We start from the raw sequence: 21,584 nt of genomic DNA, 5'->3' as shown, positions 1-21,584 counted from the left end.
ACACCAGAAACACTATTTAGTACTACTGGAGACATGGACACCAGAAACACCATGTAGTACTACTGGAGACAGGGACACCAGAAACACCATGCAGTACTACTGGAGACAGGGACACCAGAAACACCATGCAGTACTACTGGAGACGGGGACACTAAAAACACCACCCAGTACTACTGGAGACGGGGACACCAAAAACACCATGCAGTACTACTGGAGACAGGGACACTAAAAACACCATGCAGTACTACTGGAGACGGGGACACTAAAAACACCATGCAGTACTACTGGAGACGGGGACACTAAAAACACCACCCAGTACTACTGGAGACGGGGACACCAAAATCACCATGCAGTACTACTAGAGACGGGGACACCAGAAACACCATGTAGTACTACTGGAGACGGGGACACTAAAAACACCACCCAGTACTACTGGAGACGGGGACACCAAAATCACCATGCAGTACTACTAGAGACGGGGACACTAAAAACACCATGCAGTACTACTGGAGACGGGGACACTAAAAACACCATGCAGTACTACTGGAGACGGGGACACTAAAAACACCATGCAGTACTATTGGAGACGGGGACACTAAAAACACCATGCAGTACTACTGGAGACGGGGACACTAAAAACACCATGCAGTACTATTGGAGACGGGGACACTAAAAACACCATGCAGTACTACTGTAGACGGGGACACTAAAAACACCATGCAGTACTATTGGAGACGGGGACACTAAAAACACCATGCAGTACTACTGGAGACGGGGACACTAAAAACAGCAGGCCTGACGCGGATGGCGGTTACTCTTATGCAGGTTATAAAGTCTTATTTTGAACTGTTCATCCAAGACACCATCAGAAAATCATTCTGGACGGCACTAATTTGGAGGGAAGACGTGAGATGGAAGGAGATGTACCAAAATCATTTACATGCATACTTTGGGGTTCTTATCATTGCTGGTGTTTTTAGATCCAATGGGGAATTCACAGAATCCCTGTGGGATGCAGAAACTGGCTGAGAACTTTTCCGTGCAACAATGTCTCTGGGAAAATTCCACATTCTTTCCAGGATTATCCACTTCGATAACCGAGACACCAGACCAGCTCGGCAGCAGATTTCCGGCGCCGACAGAGATGGCCGCCTTCTTTCGCGTTCCTAGGAAACTATGCAGTTTTTTTTTTTACGTGTTATTTCTTACATTAGTACCCCAGGTCATCTTAAGTTTCATTACATACGGTCGAGAAGAACTACTGAATATAAGATCAGCGTCAACTCACCATCAGTACGACCAAGAATATGTTTTCCGCGACGTGGATCCTGTGTTCTGCCTTACAAACAGGACAACGGAATGGATCGCATGCAGCGACCCAAGAAAACGACTCAGAAAAAGAGGGAAACGTAGCGGTCTTCTGGTCAGACTCCGAACAAGGACACATCGCGCACCACTCCCCAGCATTCTTCTTGCCAATGTCCAGTCTCTTGACAACAAGGTTGACGAAATCCGAGCAAGGGTAGCATTCCAGAGGGACATCAGAGACTGCAACGTTCTCTGCTTCACGGAAACATGGCTTACTGGGAAGACGCTATCCGATGCGGTGCAGCCAACGGGTTTCTCCACGCATCGCGCCGACAGAAACAAACATCTTTCTGGTAAGAAGAGTGGCGGGGGCGTATGCCTCATGACTAACGAGACATGGTGTGACGAAGGAAACATACAGGAACTCAAATCCTTCTGTTCACCTGATTTAGAATTCCTCACAATCAAATGTAGACCGCATTATCTTCCAAGAGAATTCTCTTCGATTATAATCACAGCCGTATAAATCCCCCCCAAGCAGACACATCGATGGCTCTGAACGAACTTTATTTAACTCTTTGCAAACTGGAAACCATTTATCCGGAGGCTGCATTCATTGTAGCTGGGGATTTTAACAAAGCTAATCTGAAAACAAGATTCTCTAAATTTTATCAGCATATCGATTGCGCAACCAGGGGTGGTAAAACCTTGGATCATTGTTACTGTAACTTCCGCAACGCATATAAGGCCCTGCCCCGCCCCCCTTTCGGAAAGGCTGACCACGACTCCATTTTGTTGATCCCTGCCTACAGGCAGAAACTCAAACAAGAGGCTCCCACGCTGAGGTCTGTCCAACGCTGGTCCGACCAAGCTGACTCCACACTCCAAGACTGCTTCCATCACGTGGACTGGGACATGTTTCGTATTGCGTCAGATAAAAATATTGACGAATACGCTGATTCGGTGTGCGAGTTCAATAGAACGTGCGTTGAAGATGTCGTTCCCATAGCAACGATAAAAACATTCCCTAACCAGAAACCGTGGATTGATGGCAGCATTCGCATGAAACTGAAAGCGCGAACCACTGCTTTTAATCAGGGCAAGGTGTCTGGCAATATGACCGAATACAAACAGTGCAGCTATTCCCTCCGCAAGGCTATTAAACAAGCTAAGCGTCAGTACAGAGACAAAGTGGAATCTCAATTCAACGGCTCAGACACAAGAGGCATGTGGCAGGGTCTACAGTCAATCACGGACTACAAGAAGAAACCCAGCCCAGTCACGGACCAGGATGTCTTGCTCCCAGGCAGACGAAATAACTTTTTTGCCCGCTTTGAGGACAATACAGTGCCACTTACACGGCCTGCAACTAACCCTCGCAAGGCTGCAGGCCCAGACGGCATCCCCAGCCGCGTCCTCAGAGCATGCGCAGACCAGCTGGCCGGTGTGTTTACGGACATATTCAATCAATCCCTATACCAGTCTGCTGTTCCCACATGCTTCAAGAGGGCCACCATTGTTCCTGTTCCCAAGAAAGCTAAGGTAACTGAGCTAAACGACTACCGCCCCGTAGCACTCACTTCCGTCATCATGAAGTGCTTTGAGAGACTAGTCAAGGACCATATCACCTCCACCCTACCTGACACCCTAGACCCACTCCAATTTGCTTACCGCCCAAATAGGTCCACAGACGATGCAATCTCAACCACACTGCACATTGCCCTAACCCACCTGGACAAGAGGAATACCTATGTGAGAATGCTGTTCATCGACTACAGCTCGGCATTCAACACCATAGTACCCTCCAAGCTCGTCATCAAGCTCGAGACCCTGGGTCTCGACCCCGCCCTGTGCAACTGGGTACTGGACTTCCTGACGGGCCGCCCCCAGGTGGTGAGGGTAGGCAACAACATCTCCTCCCCGCTGATCCTCAACACGGGGGCCCCACAAGGGTGCATTCTGAGCACTCTCCTGTACTCCCTGTTCACCCACGACTGCGTGGCCACGCATGCCTCCAACATCAAGTTTGCGGACGACACAACAGTGGTAGGCTTGATTACCAACAACGACGAGACGGCCTACAGGGAGGAGGTGAGGGCCCTCGGAGTGTGGTGTCATGAAAATAACCTCACACTCAACGTCAACAAAACTAAGGAGATGATTGTGGACTTCAGGAAACAGCAGAGGGAACACCCCCCTATCCACATCGATGGAACAGTAGTGGAGAGGGTAGCAAGTTTTAAGTTCCTCGGCATACACATCACAGACAAACTGAATTGGTCCACTCACACTGACAGCGTCGTGAAGAAGGCGCAGCAGCGCCTCTTCAACCTCAGGAGGCTGAAGAAATTTGGCTTGTCACCAAAAGCACTCACAAACTTCTACAGATGCACAATCGAGAGCATCCTGGCGGGCTGTATCACCGCCTGGTACGGCAACTGCTCCGCCCTCAACCGTAAGGCTCTCCAGAGGGTAGTGAGGTCTGCACAACGCATCACCGGGGGCAAACTACCTGCCCTCCAGGACACCTACACCACCCGATGTTACAGGAAGGCCATAAAGATCATCAAGGACATCAACCACCCGAACCACTGCCTGTTCACCCCGCTATCATCCAGAAGGCGAGGTCAGTACAGGTGCATCAAAGCTGGGACCGAGAGACTGAAAAACAGCTTCTATCTCAAGGCCATCAGACTGTTAAACAGCCAGTCATTGACACTGACTCAACTCCAGCCACTTTAATAATGGGAATTGATGGGAAATTATGTAAATATATCACTAGCCACTTTAAACAATGCTACCTTATATAATGTTACTTACCCTACATTATTCATCTCATATGCATACGTATATACTGTACTCTACATCATCGACTGCATCCTTATGTAATACATGTATCACTAGCCACTTTAACTATGCCACTTTGTTTACTTTGTCTACATACTCATCTCATATGTATATACTGTACTCGATACCATCTACTGTATGCTGCTCTGTACAATCACTCATTCATATATCCTTATGTACATATTCTTTATCCCCTTACACTGTGTATAAGACAGTAGTTTTGGAATTGTTAGTTAGATTACTTGTTGGTTATCACTGCATTGTCGGAACTAGAAGCACAAGCATTTCGCTACACTCGCATTAACATCTGCTAACCATGTGTATGTGACAAATAAAATTTGATTTGAGAGAAGCGAGCTGCAATCAGGTCAGTGTGGAACAAGTGGGTGGACCGCCTTCCCCTGTACTACAACCATGGGCCCAATGTTACTGTTGATGAGCAGCTTAAGCCATTTAGGGGCCGCTGCCCCTTCAGGCAGTACATACCAACTAGACCCGCAAAATATGGAATAAAGGTTGGGCTGCCTGTGATGCTGCTTCATCATGTGTGGAACTTGCAGGTGTATACAGAGAAGCCAGATGGAGGGGAGTCCCTGAGAACTAAGGGATGGAGGTTGTCCTGGGCATGATAGAGACTCCGTGGCCACAACATCACATGCAATTACTTTTTTTACGTAGCACAAGCTGGGATAGGAGCTCCTCAAGAGGAAGCTGACAATGGTAGGAAGTATGGGGAAAAAACAAGCAACCTCAGCAGTTGAATACACGGAACAGGCCAATCAATTCCTCTAAATTTGTGTTGACAGCCGACACGTCCCTAGTGTCCTATGTGCCAAAGAAAGGCAAAAATGTGGTACTCATGAGTACGCTGCATAGGGATGGGAGAATCTGTGGCCAGGAACATCAAAAAACAGAAATCATATTGGATTACAATGACACAAATGGAGAGGTGGACAATTTAGACAAGCTGGTGACTGGCTACAGCTGCAGAAGAATAACGTTACACTGGTCAGTTGTGATATTCAACATCTTGGACATCTCAGCGTACAACGCGTTTGTCATCTGGATGGCGTTGAACCCAGATTGGAACAGAGATACTCCAGAGGAGACAGCTCTTTCTCGAGGAGCTGGGCAAGGTATTGGTAAGACCTCAAATCTAGAGGCGGCAACATATTCCAAGAACCCCAGCTTCTGCAGCCATCGTGAGGTGGATGCTGGTGCACCATCCGCCCGACCCACAGAACCAACAATTCCAATACCAGAAGTGTGAGTGATGTTGCATGTGTCTGACTCTCCTACCTGCTGTAACTATATATGTGAGTGAGTGAGATGTTAGTCATTTTCTAGACTGCAGACGATAGCAACAAGGACAGGAAGACACATTACACATGTAAAAACTGTCCCTCGTGTGGTGTGTAGACCGGACTTCATTTGTGTTCAATTGGGCTCTTAACGTTTCCGTAAAATGTGTCCTTCCAATTTGTTCAGTTCAAAGCAATAAACATCAATAGTGATGAAAACCACCCTGTTTCATTTATATTTGCTCAAAATAAACATGATTTATTTCACCCATGTCTTGATCATTTATTTTGGTAAAAAAAAAAAAAAAAAACATTTTTATTGATAAATGTGATCTAGCAGAGGTAAATGGCAAATATTAACCATATATGCTGTCTATATTAACCATATATGCTGTCTATATTAACCATGTATGCTGTCTATATTAACCATGTATGCTGTCTATATTAACCATGTATGCTGTCTATATTGCTTGTTACTAATTTAAGTCAACATCTAAGTAGTAAGTATTTTTACATAAATTGTTATGGCTGAATTGTTTTAAAAACCCAGTAATGTTGTGGGTCCATCAGACCGGTGAACATTGGGTGAATAATCAAAACATGAACACCACACAAGGGGTTAAAAGGGCAATCTGGAGGTTCATTCATTTTTGGAAAGATAAATGATTTATATGTACCCATTGATTCTTGAACTGTTGTATCCCATCAGAACCCAAAATATACACTTGTTTTACTACAATGTTTTTAAACAAACACTATATAGCTCCAAAACATGGTTGAAACAATCATTTTTATATCATGGATGGTCAGTCCTTGCATCTATAGCTGTGTCTGTGAGGGGTTACATATCTCCAGCCCCATCCCCCAGCTTTTTACCCAAACAGGGGAAAACGCTTTGTTATTGTTTCAACTGCATTACAAACTGGATATATAGAGAAATCTATTAGATTCAGAATAGATAATCATGACCAGTTAACAACACAGAACCAAACTGCATTGGATGTAAGTTCTCTTGGTTAGCTGTGTGTGAGTTAGTGGTTTCTATATTAGGCGTTTCTATACTATCAATGGGCGAGACCGATTCATTCTGCCAGTTTTCCTTTGTTCCTGTGTCATCTGTTCCTCTGATGTTGATTGGCTGAGTGAAGGGGAAGAAGGCATGGGTGTTGTTTGGATCTGAGGAGTCAGCGGTTTCGCCCTCATCCTCGCCTCTTGGTTTCTCAGCAACAAAGTGTGACAGGAACAGAGTGTGGATCTGGGAGAGGAAGTGGTCTCCCTCCTCCTCTAGCAGGGGCTCCAGATACCTCCCCAATGATGACATCATCTAGATAGAGAGAGGGTGTGACAGGGAGGAGAAAGAGAGCAAGATGTTAAGAGATGGAAGTGAGGCAGGGATGATAGAGAAAAAAAAACTCAGACAGCAGAGAGGGGTGACACAGCAATATGAAACAGGGTAAGAGAGTGAATAGAGACAAGGTGACCTACCTTCTCCAGACAGGTGAGATGAGAGTCCCTGCGGAACGGCCTGTCCATCTGGACACTGCCGTGGGCGTGTTTATACTTGTGGATAATCCACTCTGCCCTCCTCATCAGCTGGCTCCAGTCAGGCTGCTGCTGTGAACACTGGTAGTCAAACCTGTAGGGCAGCTCTGAGACAGAAGGAGAGAGGTAGAGGATAAATATGCACACTCAAACTATTTTTCTACCAAGTTGATTAGAGGTTGTGAAAGGGGTCATGTTAAGAGGTGTGTGTCATACTCTGTGGTCCTGGTCCTTGATCCTCTCTGACCATCAGGCAGGTGGTTTGGGAGCGGGGGGAGGGGTTAGCAGGGTCAAACGGACTCACAATCATCCCAATAAACGGGGCTCCGCCTCGAGAGAAATAACTCTGAGAGAAAGAGAGTCAGAACACAGTTTCTCACACACACACACACACACGCGCACACACACGCGCACACACACGCGCACACACACACGCACCTGGAACTGGTCCTGTGTGTGTATATCCCGTATAGAGGGGTTTGGGTGGAAGGTGGGGTGAGAGTGGTACCATCCCACGACAGCCAAGCCCAGGCTAGACAACAGCTCACAGGCCTGAGTCTGAGACAAAGGGTCCATCTCACACTGCAGACCTGTACTCACACTGTTACACGGCTCCGCTGCAACAATCTAGCACATAGACGACACACACAGTGCATTTGGAAATTATTCAGACCCCTTGACTTTTTCCACATTTTGTTACGTTACAGCCTTATTCTAAAATTTATTAAATTGTTTTTGTCCTTACCAATTTACACTCAATACACCATAATGACAAAGCAAAAACAGGTTTTAAGAAATGTTTGCAAATAAGAAAAATGAAATTACTTTTAAACATAAATATTCAGACCCTTTACTCAGTACTTTGTTGAAGCACCTTTGGCAGCAATTACAGCCTTGGGTCTTCTTGGGTATGACGCTACAAGCTTGGCACACCTGTATTTAGGCAGTTCCTCCCATTCTTCTCTGCAGATCCTCTCAAGCTCTGTAAGGTTGGATTGGGAGCGTTGCTGCACAGCTATTTTCAGTTAATTCCGGAGATGATCGATCGGGTTCAAGTCTGGGCTCTGGCTCGGCCACTCAAGGACATTCAAAGACTTATCCGAAGCCACTCCTGCGTTGTCTTGGCTGTGTGCTTAGGGTCGTTTTCCTGTTGGAAGGTGAACCTTCACCCCAGTCTGAGGTCCTGAGCACTCTGGGGCAGGTTTTCAAAAAGGATCTCTCCGTACTTTGCTCCGTTCATCTTTCCCTTGATCCTGAGTAGTCTCCCAGTCCCTGCCGCTGAAAAACATACCCACAGCATGATGCCGCCACCACCATGCTTTACCGTAGGGATGGTATTGGCCAGGTGATAAGCGGTGCCAGGTTTCCTCCAGACGTGACACTTGGCATTCAGGCCAAAGAGTTCAATCTTGGTTTCATCAGACAAGAGAATCTTGTTTCTCATGGTCAGAGTCCTTTAAGTGCATTTTGGCAAACTCCAAGTTGGCTGTCATGTGCCTTTTACTGAGGAGTGGCTTCCATCTGGCCACTATCATAAAGGCCTGATTGGTGGAGTGCTGCAGAGATGATTGTCCTTCTGGAAGGTTCTCCCATCTCCACAGAGGAACTCCGGATCTCTGTCAGAGTGACAAAGTTCTTCGTCACCTCCCTGACCAAAGCCTGTCTCCCCAGATTGCTCAGTTTGACCGAGCGGCCAGCTCTAGGAAGAGTCTTGGTGGTTCCAAACTTCTTCCATTTAAGAATGATGAAGGCCACTGTGTTCTGGGGGACCTTCAATGCTGCAGACATTCTTTGGTACCCTTCCCCAGACCTGTGCGTAGTTTTTGGAGAAACGTCCTCTGGTCTGATGAAACAAAAATAAAACTGTTTGGCCATAATGACCATTGTTATGTTTGGAGGAAAAGGGGGGATGCTTGCAAGCCGAAGAACACCATCCCAACTGTGAAGCACGGGGGTGGAAGCATCATGTTGTGGGGGTGCGTTGCTGCAGGAGGGACTGGTGCACTTCACAAAATAGATGGCATCATGAGGAGGGACAATTATGTGGATATATTGAAGCAACATCTCAAGACATCAGTCAGGAAGTTAAAGCTTGGTCGCAAATGGGTCTTCCAAATGGACACTGACCCCAAGCATACTTCCAAAGTTGTGGCAAAATGGCTTAAGGACAACAAAGTCAAGGTATTGGAGTGGCCATCCCAAAACCCTGACCTCAAACCTATAGAAAATTTGTGGGCAGAACTGAAAAGCGCGTGCGAGCAGTAAGGCCTACAAACCTGACTCAGTTACACCAGCTCTGTCAGGAGGAATGGGCCAAAATTCACCCAACTTATTGTGGGAAGCTTGTGGAAGGCTACCCGAAACATTTGACCCAAGTTAAACAATTTAAAGGCAATGCTACCAAATACTAATTAAGTGTATGTAAACTTCTGACCCACTGGGAATGTGATGAAATAAATAAAAGCTGAAATAAATCAATCATTCTCTCTACTATTATTCTGACATTTCACATTCTAAAAATAAAAGTGGTGATCCTACCTGACCTAATACAGGGAATTTTTTACTAGGATTAAATGTCAGGAATTGTGAAAAACCGTATGAAACTTCAGACTTCAACTGTATATACACATTTGCAAACATTTCTAAAAACCTGTTTTCACTTTGTCATTATGCAGTATTTTGTGTAGATTGAGGATTATTATTATTTTTTAATCCATTTTAGAATAAGGCTGTAACATAACAAAATGTGGAAAAAGTCAAGGGGTCCGAATACTGTCCGAATGCACTGTAGATACACACAGGATAGACTAGTGTTATTAGCATTTCCTTTATCAACATCATCATCATGAGGTGGTCGTCTCACCTTCAGGACGTTGTCTTCCTCGCTGTAGGATCCTCCCAGTAGCCCGATGACTTCACCCATCGACACATGGGCATGCTGGGTAAAAATACAAAACACAAAGACACTGAGCCTGAAGACCTTGGTAAACAACCCACATTGATAGCTCTGTCTGTGTGTTCATGTGTGAACATTGTTGCTTTATTAAATACGTGTAGATGTGTGTACCTACCATGTCCATGATGAGGAGAGCCTCGGCACACACTGTCACATGAAAGGGCTCCTGCCTTTCCTTTCCAAACACACGACACGGAATCAGCTGGAACGGATCCAGCAACCTGATAATGGAGAAAGAGACTTTTACGGCATGTAATGTACAGTACACATTTCTAAGGATTCAGTGTTGACAACACACACAGACATTATTGGTAGTATACACCACCCACTCACCCTCTGTGCCTGGAGACCTTACAGGGTTTATGAGGTCTCCTCATCTCTCTCCTCAGGGCTAGCTCCTCTGCACTCAGGTGCTCGTATGTCTGTCCCTCCAGGTCTTTAGCGTCACGCCAGTTCCCCCACACGTCCCTCACACGACGCTTCCTGGTTCGCTACGACACACAACAAATCAACATGTTATAGAGCTATAACAGGTCACAGACGCCTCATTTTATGCACGCTTCGACAATAACACCGAACCGTGCGTAAGGGCCCCCATCGACCCAGAGGACTGGGCAATCTCGCTCTCCGAGGCCGACATGAGTTAGGTCTTTAAATCAGGTCAACACTCAAGGCTTCACACCACAATTACTACCACCCTGTAGCACTTACATCTGTAATCATGAAGTGCTTTGAAAGGCTGGTTATGGCACACATCAACTCCATCATCCCAGACACCCTAGACCCACTCCAATTTGCATAGCGCTCAAAAGATCCATAGATGGCGCAATCACAATTGCAGTCCATACATCCCTAACCCACCTAGATAAGAGGAATACCTATGTGAGAATGCTGTTCATTGACGACAGAGCAAGGTTGAACACCACTGTCCCCTCCAAGCTCGTCACCAAGCTTTGGATCCTGGGACTGAAGACCCCCCTTTGCAACTGGATCCTGGATTTCCTGACAGGCCGACACCAGGTGGTTTGGGTAGGCAACATCACCTCCATCAACACGAGGACCCCACAGGGGTGTGTGCTCAGTCCCCCCCTGCACTCCAGACTGCGTAGCCACGCACGACTCAAACACCATCATCAAGTTTGCTGACATCACAACGGTTATAGGCCTGAGCCCCGGCGACGATGAGACAGTCTACAGGGAGGAGGTCAGTGACCTGGAAGTTTGGTGCCAGGACAACAACCTCTCCCTCAATGTCAGTAAGACCAAGGAGATGATCGTGGACTACAGGAAATGGGGGGGGAAGCACGCCCTCATCCACATCAACAGGGCTACAGTGGAGCGGGTCGAGAACTTCAAGATCCTGGGTGTCCAAATCACTAAGGACTTAAAATGATGCACTCACACGCGCAGAGTAGTGAAGAGGGAGTGACAGCGCCTCTTCCCTCAGGGCATTGAAAAGGTGTGGCATAGGCCTTCAAAATGTCGTACAGCTGCACTACTGAAAACATCTTAACCGGCTACATCACTGCTTGGTATGGCAACAGCACCGCCCTTGATCACATGGAGCTACAGAAGGTGGTGCGGACAGCCCAGTACATCATTGGGGTGCACTCCCTGCCATCCAGGACCTCTATATCAGGCAGTGTGAAAAGAAGGCCCTAAAAATGGTCAAAAACTCCCCCCATCAAGCCATAGGCTGTTCCCTCTGGTTCCTCAAGGCAAGCGGTAACGGTGCATCAAGTCTGACACCAGCAGGCTCCCGAACAGCTTCTATCCCATGAGACTGCTAAATAGCTAACAGAATGGACTATCTGTGTTGACCATTGTATTTTATACTGTCTCTATGCACACTCACAGGGCTCTACACATTCCAACACACATAACATGCACACACATTTATACTGACTATACAAATGCACACAAACACTCAAATAAAATATTAATTCATGCTGCTGCTCTGTTTATCAAATATCCTGATACCGAGTTACCATACCCCTTTCCATACACTACATGACCAAAAGTATGTGGACACCTGCTCGTCGAACATCTCATTCCAAAATCATGGGCATTAATATGGAGTTGGTCCCCTCTTTGCTGCTATAACAGCCTCACTCTTCTGGGGGAGGCTTTACACTAGATGGTGGAACATTGCTTGCTTCCATTCAGACACAAGAGAATTAGTGAGGTCAGGCACTGAAGTTTGGCGATTACGTCTGACTCAAAATCGGCGTTCCAATTCATCCCAAAGGTGTTCAATGGGGTTGAGGTCAGGGCTCTGTGCAGGCCAGTCAAGTTCTTCCATACCGATCTCGACAAACCATTTCTGTATGGACCTCGCTTTGTGCAAGGGGGCGTTGTCATGCTGAAACAGGAAAGGGCCTTCCCCAGACCTTTGCCACAATGTTGGAAGCATAGAATTTTCTAGACAGTCATTCTATGCTGTAGCGTTAATATTTACATGCACTGGAACTAAGGGGCCTAGCCCGAACCATGAAAAACAAACTTTAAAGTTGGCACTATGCATTGGGACAGGTAGCGTTCTACGGGCTACAGCCAAACTCAGATTCGTCCGTCAGACTGCCAGATGGTGAAGCGTGATTCATCACTCCAGAGAACGCGTTTCGCCACTGCTCCATAATCCAATGAAGGGGAACTTTACACAACTCCAGCCGACGCTTGGCATTGTACATGGTGATCTTAGGCTTGTGTGCAGCTGCTCGGCCATGGAAACCCACTCTAGACGAACAGTTCTTGTCCTAATGTTGCTTCCAGAGGAAGTTTGGAACTCTGTAGGGAGTGATGCAACCGATTATTATGCGCTGCACGCTTCAGCATTTGCCGGTCCTGTAATGTGAGCTTGTGTGGCCTACCACGTCACGGCTGAGTAGTTGATGATCCTATACGTTTCCACTTCACAATAACAGCACTTACAGTTGACAGGCGCAGCTCTAGGAGGGCATAAATCTGACGAACAGACTTGGAAAGGTGGCATCCTAGGACGGTGCCACGTTGAAAGTCACTGAGCTCTTCAGTAAGGTCATTCTACTGCCAATGTATTCTATGGAGATAGGTGTATTAAATCGAGCACACAGCAGTCAGCAATAGGTCTGGCTGAAATAGCTGAATACACTCATTTGAAGGGGTGTCTACATAATTCTGTATATATGGTGTATCCACCTCTATCACTCCAGTATCCCTGCACACTGTAAATATATTATTGGAATTGTATATAGCTTCTTACTTTCTCGAGTTCTTCTGATTGACATTTTTTGTGTTTTTATTCTACCTTGTGTTACTTTTTGTGCTATACTGATTACTGCATTGCTGGGTGTGGAGATCACACAGGACCACGTGCTGACACAGATCGATCACGGGCCGGCAGCATAGAGTCGACTCTCAGGCAGGATGAAAACGCCTAAATCGACCATAATCCTTTGCTAGTTACGGCCACTTTCACCATGATCCTTAGCGACTTGTTGGTGCCATTCAGCCCCCTTCAGCAATACGGCACGCTTCAAATTCAAATAGTTCCGGCTATATGCGCCATTGGATGTTTTCCATATGGATACGTGGATGACGTCAGCGCTATTACTATCTACTGGTTTTAATGTCTACGGATAGAACAGCACAATATGTACTGAAAATATTTTCCCCACGCTGCCGGACGCTCCTCTCCTCCATTTCATCAACAAAACAATAACAAATGTGCTGAGGCAAACTGCCGCTGTTTCCCTAAATGTAGATTCAATCTTTAATAAACCAAATATAAAATGACAAACCTAGGCGTTCTCTCACAATGCTCTATTGTCTGGACCAGCTAGAGGGGTCTGGGATACAGTAGGGGGTCAGAGGTTACAGAGGTCAGGGGTTGACTCACCATGCTCTGTAGTCTTTGGGCCAGCTGGTATTCCAGAGTGTCTCGGCTCTCTCTGGGTTTAGAACGATCCACCACCCTGGGACGGTTATACACTGCCTGATCTGGAGGGGAAGAGTGGAGAGAATAGACAGGTAGATCAGACAAATCAGAACGATTTGCATAAACAAGAAAGATAGACTGTGAAAAAGAATGAGAGAATCACACTAGTAGTGAGTCCTAGTTACCACAGTTGAAGTTGATGCCTCCTATCAGCTCCAGGTAGGTGTGTATTCTGCCGATACAGTTGACATCTCCACAGTTCTTCAGACCAGGACGCACTGACGTCTTGTTCAAGTACTTGGGCTTACTCTTCAACCTGAGACAAACAAACACAAAAAGCATGTTGAAAGTGAAACCTTAAGGTCTCTGATTGGTTGTGATTGTGTGTGTACCATTGGTCCAGCATGTAGTTCCTGATCTTCAGGTATCTCTCTGGGGTTTTGGATGGCCGTCCCTCAAAGAATTCTGGGATAGCTTGTTTCTCCTCCTCAGTGATAGTCGCCAGGTCCAGCTCCGCTTCCTGCTCGGGGGCTGTAAGCTCCTCCTCTTCAAACTCCTCCCCTGCCTCTTGCCACCCAGACCCCCCTGTCTCCTCTCCAGACTCCACTGGGTCCCTCAGGGGCTCAGCAGTTCCCCCCTCAAACTGTCCGCTGGGGGCCTGCTCTGCTGGGCATGGAGCTGTGAGGGGAGATGGAGGGCTACAGTTAGGCTGCTCCTGATCTGTCTCTTCCAGCCTGGGGTGTGTCTGGTTGGGTTGCACCTGGTGGATCTCTCCATGGTTGTCCAGCTCCTCTGGCCCTCCAGGCTCATGTGTCTCAGTCCTAACTCCAGCCTGGAGGTCCTCAACATTTCCCTCAATATTTCTTTCTCCTCCACTACTTCCCTCATCGCTGAAGTCATCAGTTATGTCCACCTCCTCTTCCTCTTCATCTCCCAGTTTCTCTATCCGGACAGTGTTGGTCAGAGCTGACAGGTGGGTGGGGACAGACAGGCCAGAGGTGAACACTGTTGACCCTGCTTCTGGGACCTGGCCTAAAACCAGGGGGGCTGTAGGGGTTGCCACTGCAGTAGTATTGCACTCTGATTTAGCCTGCAGGCAGAGAGGACAGGGAGAGTGACATGGTGAAAGAAGACAGAGACTGTAGGATATCTCTAATATATCCTGGTTGGCTAAGCTGGGAGAGTTGTCGACTAGAGGACAGTGTTACCTTGTGTTTGAAGTACTGTCTGGCGTAGCTCTTCACCTGTAGAATGGTCCGACTGCCTACCAGCTTGGAGATCTTAGTCCACCTACGGCCAAACTGAGCCTGGGGGTATAAAAAGTAGGGTGTCATCTGAAATCAGTGAGGAGAGGAGAGAGGAGAAGAGAGGGTCGTACCAGTCCTGTCTCAAACAGCTCCTTCTCCTGCTGAGACCAGCGAGTGGCTGTGGAGGAGCCTGAACTTGAAGGCTTGGCAGGAGACCTGGGTGAAAACACAGCAGTAACAGTATCATGTCAGAGGCAACAACACAACACATCAGAGGGGTGGGAAGTGAACGTTTTCACAAGAGGTTTAGAGCAAAACAAGGACAAATGGGACAACTGACTCACTTCTTCACTTTGGGTTTAGGCTTGCAGTTAGCCGAGTTGGCCCACACACTCTTGGACATCTCTTTACCTGTCAAATAATACCTAGAAAGGTGCTTAATAAGGACTAAAACACATATTATATGAAGAAAGGCAGACACACAAACGCATCCAAATCTATCCCAGGGGTGTGTGTGGTCTATAAGAAGGATACTGTTCCTCTAGCAGCATGTTCTCTGCACTGATGGCGCTGTCTAGTCCCCATGGCTACAGGGGAGAGAGAGAGTCAACACATACAAAGACCATCACACAGTACTTCCATCATGGCATATTGATTTGGCAGCAACACCTCTTACCAAGACTCCAGTATTGTTCTTCCATGCTGACTGCGGGTGCTGGTTCTGGAGTAGCGCTGCTCCCTCACCAAATCCACTGACATAGAAGTGATATAGCTATTATCTCTCACTCTAGCAGGAATGTGATAATGATGTACACATCTTTTCTATTCATATACAGTCCATACACACCTTTACATATACAGTTAAAGTCAGAAGTTTACATACACTTAGGTTGGAGTCATTAAAACACATTTTTCAACCACTCCACAAAATTCATGTTAAACTATAGTTTTGGTAAGTTGGGTTAGGACATCTACTTTGTGCATGACAAGTCATTTTTCCAACAATTGTTTACAGATTATTTCACTGCATCACAATTCCAATGGATCAGAAGTTTACAAACACTAAGATCGCCTTTAAACAGCTTTAAAAATGCCAGAAAACGATGGCATGGCTTTAGAAGCTTCTAATAGGCTAATTGACATCATTTGAGTCAATTGGAGGTGTACCTGTGGATGTATTTCAAGGCCTACATTCAACCTCAGTGCTTGACATCATGGGAAAATCAAAAGACCTCAGAAAAAAATAGTAGAGCTCCACAGTTTGGTTCATCTTTGGGAGCAATTACCAAACATCTGAAGGTACCACGTTCATCTGTACAAACAACAGTACACAAGTATAAACACCATGGGACCAAGCAGCCGTCATACCGCTCAGGAAGGAGATGTGTTCCGTTTCCTAGAGATGAAAAGCGAAAAGTTCAAATCGATCCCAGAACAACAGCAAACGACCTTCTGAAGATGCTGGAGGAAACAGGTACAAAAATATCTATATCCACAGTAAAAACGAGTCCTATATCAACATAATCTGAAAGAAGGAAGAAGCAACTGCTCCAAAACCGCCATAAAGACTGACAGACTACAGTTTGCAACTGCACATGGGGACAAAGATCGCACTTTTTGGAAAAATGTCCTCTGGTCTGATGAAACAAAAATAGATCTCTTTGGCCATAATGACCATTATTATGTTTGGAGGAAAAGGGGGGATGCTTGCAAGCCGAATAACACCATCCCAAACCGTGAAGCACGGAGGTGGCAGCAGCATGTAGTGGGGGTGATTTTCTGAAGGAGGGACAGGTGCACTTGACAAAATAGATGGTGTCATGAGGCAGGAAAATTACGTGGATCTATTGAAGAAACATCTCAAGAAGTTAAAGCTTGGTCGCAAATGGGTCTTCCAAATGGACAATGACCCTAAGCGTACTTCCAAAGTTGTGGCAAAATGGCTTAAGGACAACAAAGTCAAGGTATTGGAGTGACAATCACAAAGACCTGACCTCAATCCTATAGAAAATGTGTGGGCAGAACTGAAAAAACGTGCGTGAGCAAGGAGGCCTAAAACCTGACTCAGTTACACCAGCCAGCTCTGTAAGGAGGAATGGGACAAAATTCACCCAACTTATTGTGGGAAGCTTGTGGAAGGCAACCCAAAACGTTTGAACCAAGTTAACCTCACTAGGGTAGGGGGCACTATTTTCACCTCCAGATGAAAAGCTTGCCCAAAGTAAACTGCCTGCTACTCAGGCCCAGAAGCTAGGATATGCATATAATTAGTAGATTTGGATTGAAAACACTCCAAAGTTTCTAAAAAAACTGTCTGAGTATAACAGAACTGAATGACAGGCGAAAACCTGAGAAAAACCCATCCAGGAAGTGGGATTTTTTTATGTTTGTAGTTTTCTATTGACTGCATTTACAGATTCCATTGACTTCGAACTCAAATTGCACTTCCTACGGCTTCCACTAGATGTCAACAGTCTTTAGAAACGGTTTCAGGCTTGTATTCTGAAAAATTAGGGAGTAAGACCACTCTGAATGAGTGGATACTGCAGTGTCCCAGGGGTTTTTCATGCGCACGACCGAGAGCGGTTTTGTCCGGTTGAAATATAATTGATTATGATTGATTATGACTAAAAACAACCTGAGGATTGATTATAAACATCATTTGACATGTCTCTACGAACTAAACTGATACTTTTCTGATTTTTGGTCTGCCTGTTGTGACTGCCTTTTAGCCTGTGGATTACTGAACAAAACTGAGGTTTTTGGATATAAAGAGGGACTTCATCAAACAAAACAAAGTCTTGTGAGTACAACCATATGAAGATCATCAAAGGTAAGTGATTCATTTTAGCACTATTTCTGACTTGTGTAACTCCTCTACTTGGCTGTTAACTGTTTGTAATGATTTGTCTGCTGGGAGCTGTTCTCAGATAATCAATCGCATGGTATGCTTTCGCCGTAAAGCCTTTTTGAAATCTGACACCGTGATTGGATTAACAAGAAGTTAATTTTTAAACTGATGTATAACACTTGTATGTTTTATGAATTTTTATGAGTATTTCTGTTTTTGAATTTGGCGCTCTGCAATTTCACTGGATGTTGGCCAGGTGGGACGCTACCTTCCCACACCTCCTAGAGAGGTTAACCTCTTACTCTTACCCCCTACTTTTTCGAACATTCTGTTAAAAATCGCGCAACATTTCAGCGCCCTGCTGCTCATGCCAGGAATATAGTATATGCATATGATTAGTATGTGTGGATAGAAAACACTCAGACGTTTATAAAACTGGTTAAATTACTGCTGTGACTATAACAGAACATGCGTTTCATCGAAAAGTGCAGGAAAATCTGATCACTGAAAATGGAAATAAATATCCATGCGCCACTTCCAGGAATTGTTCAAGAAGAACCGAATTAAATGAGGCCGAGGTTGCAGTGCCTACAGCTTCCACACAATGTCTAGAGTCTTGTCATTTGATTCGGCTTTGATTCTTGGTCAAACCGAATCAAGGGAACCGATCTCCGGAGGGAATCGACGTTACGTTATGAAATGCTTTTTTCCCCCCGTTTATCACACAGTCTTCATAGATCGATATCTAGGCTATATATGGACCGATTTAATCGGAAAAAAAAGACCCAATAGTGATTATGGGACATCTAGGAGTGCCAACAAAGAAGATGGTCAAAGGTAATGAATGTTTTATATTTTATTTGTGCGGTTTGTGTAGCGACGACTATACTAATTATTTTGTTTACGTCCCCTGCGGGTCTTTTGGGGTGTTACATGCTATCAGATAATAGCTTCTCATGCTTTCGCCGAAAAGCATTTAAAAAATTTGACTTGTTGCCTGGATTCACAACGAGTGTAGCTTTAATTCAATACCCTGCATGTGTATTTTAATGAACGTTTGAGTTTTAACTAGTACTATTAGCATTTAGCGTAGTGCATTTGCATTTCCAGATCTCTAGATGGGACGCCTGCGTGCCAGGTAGGAGCAAGAGGTTAAACAATTTAAAGGCAATGCTACCAAATACTAATTGAGTGTATGTAAACTTCTGACCCACTGCGAATGTGATTAAATAAATAAAAGCTTAAATAAATCACTACTATTATTCTGACATTTCACATTATTAAAATAAAGTGCTGATCCTAACTGACCTAAGACAGGGAATTTTTACTAGGATTAAATGTCAGGAATTGTGAAACTGAGTTTAAATGTATTTGGCTAAGGTGTATGTAAACTTCCGACTTCAACTGTATACACACACACAGTACCAGTCAAAAGTTTGGACACTTACTCATTTAAGGGTTTTTCTTTATTTTTTAAAACTATTTTCTAGATTGTAGAATAATAGTAATGACATCACAACTATGAAATAACACATATGGAATCATGTACTAACCAAAAAGTGTTAAAAAAAAACATTTTAGATTCTTCAAAGTAGCCACGCTTTGCCTTTGACAGCTTTGCACACTCTTGGCATTCTCTCGACCAGCTTCATGAGGTAGTCACCTGGAATGCATTTTAATTAACAAGTGTGCCTTGTTAAAAGTTAATTTGTGGAATTTCGTTCCTTCTTAATGCGAATGAGCCGATCAGGTGTGTTGTGACAAGGTAGGGTTGGTGCACAGAAGATGGCCCTATTTGGTAAAAGACCAAGTCCATATTATGGCAAGAACAGCTCAAATAAGCCAAGAGAAACGACAGTCCATCATTCATTTAAGACTTGAAGGTCAGTCAATCAGGAACATTTCCAGAACTTTGAAGGAGTCTTCAAGTGCAGTCGCAAAAACAATCAAGCGCTATGATGAAACTGGCTCTCGTGAGGACCGCCACAGGAAAGGAAGACCCAAAGTTACCTCTGCTGCAGAGGATAAGTTCATTCGGGTTACCAGAAATTGCAGCCCAAATAAATGCTTCACAGAGTTCAAGTAACATATCTCAACTAGAGGTCAACCGATTATGATTTTTCAAACCCGATAACCGATAATTGGAGGACCAAAAAAAGTAGATAACGATTAATCGGACGATTTGATTAATTTATATGTAATAATGACAATTACAACAATACTGAATGAACACTTATTTTAACTTAATATAATACATCAATAAAATCAATATAGCCTCAAATAAATAATGAAACGTGTTCAATTTGGTTTAAATAATGCAAAAACAAAGTGTTGGAGAAGAAAGTAAAAGTGCAATATGTGCCATGTGAGAAAGCTAACGTTTAAGATCCTTGCTCAGAACATGAGAACATATGAAAACTGGTGGTTCCTTTTAACATGAGTCTTCAACATTCCCAGGTAAGAAGTTTTAGGTTATCGTTAATATAGTATTTATAGGACTATTTCTCTCTCTACCATTTGTATTTCATATACTTTTGACTATTGGATGTTCTTATAGGCACTTTAGTATTGCCAGTGTAACAGCATAGCTTCCATCCCTCTCCTCGCCCCTACCTGGGCTCGAACCAGGAACACATCGACAACAGCCACCCTCGAAGCAGCGTTTCGCTTGCAGATCAAGGGGAATAACTACTCCAAGTCTCAGAGTGGGTGACGTTTGAAACGATATTAGCGCACACCCCGCTAACTAGCTAGCCATTTCACATCGGTTACACCAGCCATTAGGCTCATAGGCTTGAAGTCATAAACAACACTGTGCTTGCAAAGAGCTGCTTGCAAAACGCACGTGTGTAATAACTACACCCAGTTGTCAAGTTGAGAAATGTCAGACTTTCCTAGTTCCTGACTAGCACTGTATTCTGTATACTGTATTCTGTCATATTTTATGTGGACAGCAGGAAAAGTAGATGCTGCTTCAGTAACAGGTTATTTTTAACCTTCAAAAAATGTCAGAAAAGCAGAAATTCCTGCTTAATTGGGGAAAAAGCATCCCTGTTCTATCAAAAAAGAACTGCTGCTGCAGCAGACAGTGGAGTGGGCGTGTCATGAGTGTCAGGTTTCATGTGGCTGAGGCAGATAGATGACTGGGGCCACATCAATCTCTTTGAAATTTGTCTCTACGACGTGTTTTGGTAGTCAAAGGGAGCGACCATTACATGTTAAATTAAGTAGCTAGACTAATCTACTGATCAAGCGACCTGTTGTCATCAGCTAACGTTAGCAGATAGTCACCGTGCTAGCCATGTCTTTTGCGTGTCCAATGGGTTCTTTTTTAAAAATTTAACTGGCTTTGGGTTCTCTGAATCGCCCAAATATCGTTTGAACGTTATATTAATTACTTTTGGCCCATCAATAAAACATTTAAAAAACGCTCTTACCCCAATTTAGCATCATATTCGTCTCCTTCGATATCAACGTCCAGGTCGTCCGCCATGTTGGCTACAGACAAATTTCAAACAACGGGCTAAGTGTACTCATTCACAACAATGACAGGATTCCTCGACATCGACACCAAGTGGTGGGAGTGTGACACAGTCACTTTTCCACATTGGGCAAT

The 21,584-nt window shown here is 44.9% G+C and overlaps 1 protein-coding gene across 2 annotated transcripts; it reads right to left on the bottom strand.

Moving 5' to 3' along the window:
* Positions 1 to 5,727: 5,727 nt before the first annotated feature.
* On the bottom strand, positions 5,728 to 21,545 carry LOC118391992 (histone H2A deubiquitinase MYSM1-like). 2 transcript variants are annotated; one of them, XM_035783580.2, is made up of 16 exons: positions 21,406 to 21,545; positions 15,794 to 15,869; positions 15,652 to 15,704; positions 15,462 to 15,542; positions 15,249 to 15,333; positions 15,079 to 15,177; positions 14,263 to 14,960; positions 14,056 to 14,186; positions 13,832 to 13,932; positions 10,288 to 10,445; positions 10,070 to 10,175; positions 9,862 to 9,936; positions 7,437 to 7,625; positions 7,215 to 7,344; positions 6,942 to 7,105; positions 5,728 to 6,780 (listed from the first exon to the last, which is right to left on the bottom strand). In XM_035783580.2, the coding sequence occupies exons 1-16, from the start codon at positions 21,459 to 21,461 to the stop codon at positions 6,406 to 6,408; spliced, it is 2,577 nt and encodes an 858-aa protein (XP_035639473.1). In that variant the 5' UTR covers positions 21,462 to 21,545; the 3' UTR covers positions 5,728 to 6,405. The 2 variants fall into 2 exon arrangements, with proteins under 2 accessions (XP_035639473.1, XP_052314991.1); XM_052459031.1 differs by lacking the exon at positions 21,406 to 21,545 and adding an exon at positions 19,522 to 19,559.
* Positions 21,546 to 21,584: the final 39 nt, after the last annotated feature.

This window comes from Oncorhynchus keta, chromosome 1 (assembly GCF_023373465.1).
Source record: "Oncorhynchus keta strain PuntledgeMale-10-30-2019 chromosome 1, Oket_V2, whole genome shotgun sequence".
In the NCBI taxonomy this organism is placed as follows: Eukaryota; Metazoa; Chordata; class Actinopteri; order Salmoniformes; family Salmonidae; genus Oncorhynchus; species Oncorhynchus keta.
Note: the sequence above shows the minus strand (reverse complement) of the source record. Positions and strands in the feature narration are given on the sequence as shown.

What these genes read in the sequence shown, in the direction of transcription:
- LOC118391992 (XM_035783580.2), bottom strand. Translation starts at nt 21,461, where the DNA reads ATGGCGGACGACCTGGACGTTGATATCGAAGGAGACGAATATGATGCT. An exon ending in CCTAAACCCAAAGTGAAGAA is followed by an intron (nt 15,334 to 15,461) that starts GTGAGTCAGTTG and finishes GTTTTCACCCAG; the next exon opens with GTCTCCTGCCAAGCCTTCAA. An exon ending in AGGAAGACAACGTCCTGAAG is followed by an intron (nt 7,626 to 9,861) that starts GTGAGACGACCA and finishes TCTATGTGCTAG; the next exon opens with ATTGTTGCAGCGGAGCCGTG.